This window comes from Dendrobium catenatum, unplaced genomic scaffold (genome assembly GCF_001605985.2).
Source record: "Dendrobium catenatum unplaced genomic scaffold, ASM160598v2 fragScaff_scaffold_1575, whole genome shotgun sequence".
NCBI lineage: Eukaryota > Viridiplantae > Streptophyta > Magnoliopsida > Asparagales > Orchidaceae > Dendrobium > Dendrobium catenatum.
Window position 1 is genome coordinate 157,934 of NW_021320037.1, and position 6,000 is coordinate 163,933.

At 33.2% G+C, this 6,000-nt stretch overlaps 1 protein-coding gene across 1 annotated transcript in view; it reads right to left on the minus strand.

The window, feature by feature from the left end:
- LOC110116467 (transmembrane protein 147) overlaps window positions 1-1,009 on the minus strand; it is a 51,869-nt gene extending 50,860 nt beyond the window's left edge. Inside the window, exon 1 of the mRNA XM_020850032.2 lies at window positions 808-1,009. Coding sequence (XP_020705691.1) covers window positions 808-884 — 77 coding nt within the window. The 5' untranslated portion in view covers window positions 885-1,009. The remainder of the gene's footprint in view (window positions 1-807) is intronic.
- Window positions 1,010-6,000: the final 4,991 nt, after the last annotated feature.

Genomic DNA, 6,000 nt, shown 5'->3' on the forward strand with positions numbered 1-6,000 from the left:
TCACAAACATAGGATCAACACTTAAGGTTCTCTTTGCAAGGGCACAGAAACAAGCAAGATTATAAGAACCCAAAGATAAAAACACCTATTTGTTTGAATATATATTGCTAAAACCAACTAAGTTTCTCAACTTACTGGAGGCTAGTATAACATTTTTTAACTATAAACAAGGAATTCCTTCGGAATTTATTCAGAGAAGCTTGTTTAAAACAGCATTCTCACCTCTACCATGATCCCCTTCCACCTCCGATGCGCATAACAGAAAAACAAAACCTACAACAGCTAGCACGTTTTTCATGGGACCACATTTATACCCCGCTAAAGCCCTTATCCATCACTCACTTACATAACATAACTGGCAAGAACTGCACGAGTTTAAAATGTTAGGAGTTAAAACAAAAATATTTGGCACAACATAAACTTAAGGCTACAATCAAAGCTACTCAATTCAACTACATTAAGTAAACAGATTTTTCAAAACTGCAGTAATCTATCATCTACAAATCCAAAGAAAAAAGAAAAAAAATGCTAACAATTGAGAATCAACCCTATTAAAAATTTCCCTAACAGTCTCTATGTATGGAGAATAACTACTTTAAATCAGCACTCAATCTCATCAAATAACTAGGGTTCCATGACATCGTAGTTCCAAAATACGCGGTGCTGATACAAGAGTGTGCAGGGAGATCTCTTAAACGAATCTAGCAGCTAAGGGACGGAAAACGAAGCTAGGTTTACAAATTGAAAAAAAAATGGAGCTTGCAAACAGAGAACACATCGATGAATGGAATGATCGGTAGATTTTACAGTGGAGTGGCGGAGTAGTAAACGGCATGCGGGCCGAATGTGAGAATCACGCAATTTACGAAGTGGAACATCGTCATCCTGCTCCTACTCCGGCGCCGCAGCTGCTCACCGTCGCAGAAAAAGAAAGATATTGGGGATATCGACGTATGCCGAAGAACTCCGAGCGCTTGCGAAGGCAGCACTGGATGCGCGAATCATGCTTTCATTCGAGTTAGAGGTAAAATATATATATATTATTTACTATAGAAATTTATTGAAAAACTTTTTGGACTAGGCTTTCTTTGGAATAGTTTTTTTTACTGTTTTTTAAAATATTTTTTAATAAAAATATTTAAAAATTAAAATTGTTTGTTGAAAAGCTGCTTTACAAAAATTATAAGTAAATCGTCTCAAATGAAGCCTAAGATTTTGCTTGGAATAGCTTTATTCCTTATTTCTAAAACATCTTTTTAATACAAAAGTTTTTTGAACTTAAATTTTTTGTATTAGAAAGTTATTTTATAAAGTAGTAAGAAAGTTGTGCTTTATTTGGGAATTTTTTTAATAGAAAAGTACTTTAAAAAGCAGTAAGAAAATTGTCCCAAATGAAAGTCAAACTTAACTGCTTTTTAAACTAATTTTTTTAATATAAAAAATTTACTTTTTATTATTAAAATGAAACAGTATTTTGATTAGATGTTATATTTGACTTAAGTTTCATTTGGGATATCTTTTTTGTTTAAAAAATTATTTTAAAACAAAAGTACCAAATGAAGCCTTAATATGTCTCGTAATGGACATAAGAAAAGTTAATTTTATTTATCCTATAATAAAATTAAAAAATATCTACAATGTTTATTTTTTAAACTATTTATTCCAAAAATTATATTCAAATAAAAATATCATCACTTCATAATTCATACTACTTATTTAAATTGTGTCACATTATTCAACTTGGTATTTTGGTTGAGAGTAATTAAGAGGTGGGTTTGAATCTTGTATATGTGATGTGTGTTTGAGTTTTCTTAAGTGGCCTAAATTCCCGAAAAAAAAAAAGTGTCTAAGTTGACACTGATTTGAACAATAGTCGGAGAGAATTAGATTGAATGGTATTTGAAAACTTTGTTCAGACCTATTAGAACAGCATCAAAACATGATTTGAATAGTGTTCAAATAGAGGCCTTTTAGAAAGCAATTATAATGTTCTTATGATAAGAAGCAGAGTTAAGTGGTCATAAGTAATTCTATTGTTGATTCCAACCTTTTCTAAAGGTCTTTTAGGAGCATCTCCTAATAATGCCACAATTGTTTAAATGTTATGCTCTATGAAGTACAAAATTTAGGCAAGTTTAAAATTTGAATATTAACCTAATAGTATTATACGAAAGATTTCATATTATACAATTATTAATAAATCTTGTCTAATTTAGATTGTTGATCATTCAATTGAATTAGGATCAAATATTGATTAGTGATCGTATTGTACAATTCAAATCATCCAGTACGATTTAATAGAACTTGTGGTGGACGAATCTTGCATCATCAATTAGTTTAATTTCGTTGTTTTTTTTTATTTTTGAAAAAGAATTTTTTAAAAAAATAAGCCATTTCACCCTCCTCCCTCTCTTGGCTATGCCTAAAGTTCAGCTCAAAAAAAATAAAGTTCAGCTCTCTTGGCTATGCCTAGTCACTTATATTTGGTATCGAAGCAGGATTCTGCTATAACACAGTTTGGGAATCGAAACACATCAGAAGATTATTCTATTATCCATCCGTTACTTTTTGATATTATTCCTTGTAACTTTTGAAAAATTAAAGCATTTATTTTTATACAATCCATATATTTTCACATGTGGTATTTAATTCAATTTTGATATTCTTCGCCGCATAAGACAATGAATGGTATAAAAATTGAAATCCATTTTATTGAATAGAGCATAGAAGATAGGGAACTTGCACAGTTGAATGCTAAACATTTAAATCATTTCTTTTGTGCACTTAAGTCAAAGGATTATATGATAGTGTCCACTTGCATCATTAGAAATGATATTTGGGATAGATTATGTATCACTTATGAAGAAACTAACAAAATCAAGCAATCATGATTAAATATTTTACATCATGATTATGATTTTTTTTTCCATAGAATCTGGTGAATCTATGACTAACATGTATATTTGCTTTACAAAAATTATTACTTCTCTGCATACTTTGGATAAAGAAATTAGCAATATTTAAAATTTTAATATGATTCTTAGATACTTGTCTTAATCTTGAGATGTTAAGATGGCAGTGATCTTAGAATCAAAGGATTTGAATGCTTGTTCTATAGATAATATGTTTGGTTACTTAATTGTATATTGATTCTAAATTAGTCTACCAAGTAGAATGGTATAGTGGAGAGGGAAGAAAAGGATTTTAGTTGAGGCCGCTGGAGCTATGTTAAATGAATATAACATATCCATAAACTTCTAGGATGTGGTAGTAAACATTGCATTTTATATTTTGAATAGGGAAAATATCAAATCCAGATTGAATAAAACCGCCAATGAACTTCTGAAGGGTAGAACGTTGAACATTTTCCACTTACATATTTTTGGAAATAAATGTTATGTGTTGAATAAAGGAAAACCTAATTGGGATGGTTTGATGCAAAGTCTGATGAGGCTATATTTTTGGGATAATGATAAGAAAAAAATGTATAATCCAAATTTTACTTATTTTCAAAAAAAAAAATTGAAATCTATCCTTTTGTGCATGAAAGAAGCAAAATACTCCATAATTAAAGGAGCGCATCGACACCACAACTAGAACGACACAATATGATATTGATCATCAGTGCCACACTGATCACTAGTTTTGAAGTGCTATAAAGCAATGCAATAGTGGTAAAAGGGCTGGATCCAAATAGAGAGCAAGGCACTGAGGCACCAAGGAAGGAGCACTATAGCATTAGACTAAGCACCACAACACCAAATTGCCACAACACCATGGTGGGTGAGAGTTACTAATAGTTAAACATGTAACTGATGTAATGATTAATAAACTAACACGTCAATTTAATAGCATGATAATGCTGCTCAAGTCAGCTTCATGGCACCAATTCATTTATTAATAAAAACTATATAAAAAAAAGTTTTAGTTGAATTTGTAAAGGGGTTGTTCATTTATTTTAGGTGGTTGTCCATTTGTTTATTTAAAATCAGCCTAAGTAATATTTAGAGGGAGTGGAGAGAGAGCAAGACAATAAAGTCAATTCTAGTGGAAGGAGAGTTTATAATCGTATTGTAAGGAACTTCTTGGTGAAATATATCCTCAACTTATATCTTTTACCTTTTTTTAGATAAAATGTGTTTTCCTTATTTTAATTTTCATAGCTAGCTAAAACATATCTTTGGGCCTATGATACATTAAAAATCATTTTTGCTTAATATTAAATCTAAATTTCATGAATCTTTAAATGTTATTTTTAAAATCTTTCATGCTTTATTTAGTTTATGTATAGGCCTTGTATAAACTTAAAACTTAGTGTGATATTGTAATATCAAAAATCTGCTCCAGGATCGTCCAGGACGATCTGGATCGTCCTGGGACGATCAGTTGTAATTTTGCTCCAGAATTTGCCCAGTTTTGCTCCAGGTGATTTTTTGTACATATCGTCCAGGCCGATCGGCACTGTAGAAAATATCGGCCTGAGAATAGTTCTGGGAACCGTCCAGGACGGTCGGGACGATCGATTTTTGGTCTGATCGTCCCGGGACGATCTGGCGATCGGCCGGGCCGATCTGAAGATTATAAAGCTGATTTCAGTGGGTTTGAAGAGAGAGAAAATCAAAAAAAATATAAAATAAATATCTGAGGAGAGAGAAAGTCGAGGACATTTGTGGAAAAGTTGATTTTCGGGCGACGCGGAGCCGTTTTCGTTCGAAGTGACTGTTCAGAATATTGCTGTACGCAAGGTAAGGCACATTCCGCCTTTCTCAATTTTCAGAACCGTCGAGTTTGGCGGTATTTTCTGTCCGGATTTCGTTTCCGTTACGGTTTTTCGTCCGTATCTTTTGATTGGTTCAGTTTTTACCGCGTAACTTTCCGTATATTGTTGACGTGCCGAGTGTGCACATTTTGGTTATTTTCCGAAGATTTTTGTCCGGGTATTTTTGATTCGGCGGAGTTTTTCGTAGACTACAATTTTCTGTGAAATGGTAAATTCTCTGTGCAGTAGAATAAATGTTCTGGAATGTGATTATCTATATTCTGTGCGAATTTGGTGAAATTTTATTTGCAGGAAATTTTGTGTAAATTTCGTATACTGCCGTTGTGCTGCCCGATTTTTATCTGATTTCGGATTTGCCCGGATTTCTTCTGAATTGAAATGCTATGTGTATAAGCTATAAAAAGGGAGCTATAAGGGGCCTGGATCCTATGAGATTCAGTTAGTGTCTGGGGAAATTTTAGTTGAGCTCAAATTGGAGAAATTTCTGTTCTGTCCCGGATCCGAGGAATTCTATTATTCTGGTGCCGTGAGCACATTTAGCACATTTAGCTTAGCTATTAATTATTCAGCGAATTTCTGGTGCCGTGAGCACAAGGGAGACATAAGGGTCAGAATCCGTAGTGATTCTGTTTAGTTTAGCTTAGCTATTAATTAAATATCTGATATCCGCTATTATCTGATATCTGATTTTTGAAGCTGTTCTGTTGATATCTGAGTTCCGTATCTGCTCTGTTGATATCTGTTCTGTTGATACGATCTGCCATCTGATTTCTGATCTGTGTAATTTGATATCTGTTCCGTTTAGTTCTGATTTGATATGATCTGAATCTCGTCGCGATCCGGCTCGGGCGGGATCCGTCCCCGTCGGGTCGGGTCGTGACAGATATATAGCCTCGATGGTGGAGTAGTAGAACAATTAGAGGATTTAAAACTAGATTCTAATATATATATATGGTGGATGGAGTCTTGGAACCTTTGATGTAGTACCTCTCCAAAATCAAGCAAAAGGTCGATGCCATCCAAGATGCAAGATCCTTAATAGAACCTAAGGACATCATCTTGTATACGCTGAATGGATTGCCTACAGTGTATAATGCCTTTAAAATAGCCATACGTACTAAATTACACCTTAGCAATTTGGACGATTGTATGCCTTACTCTGTAGGGAAGAAGTCAATATTGTTGCATATCAAGGCATTGAACATACCTCTTTCAATCAA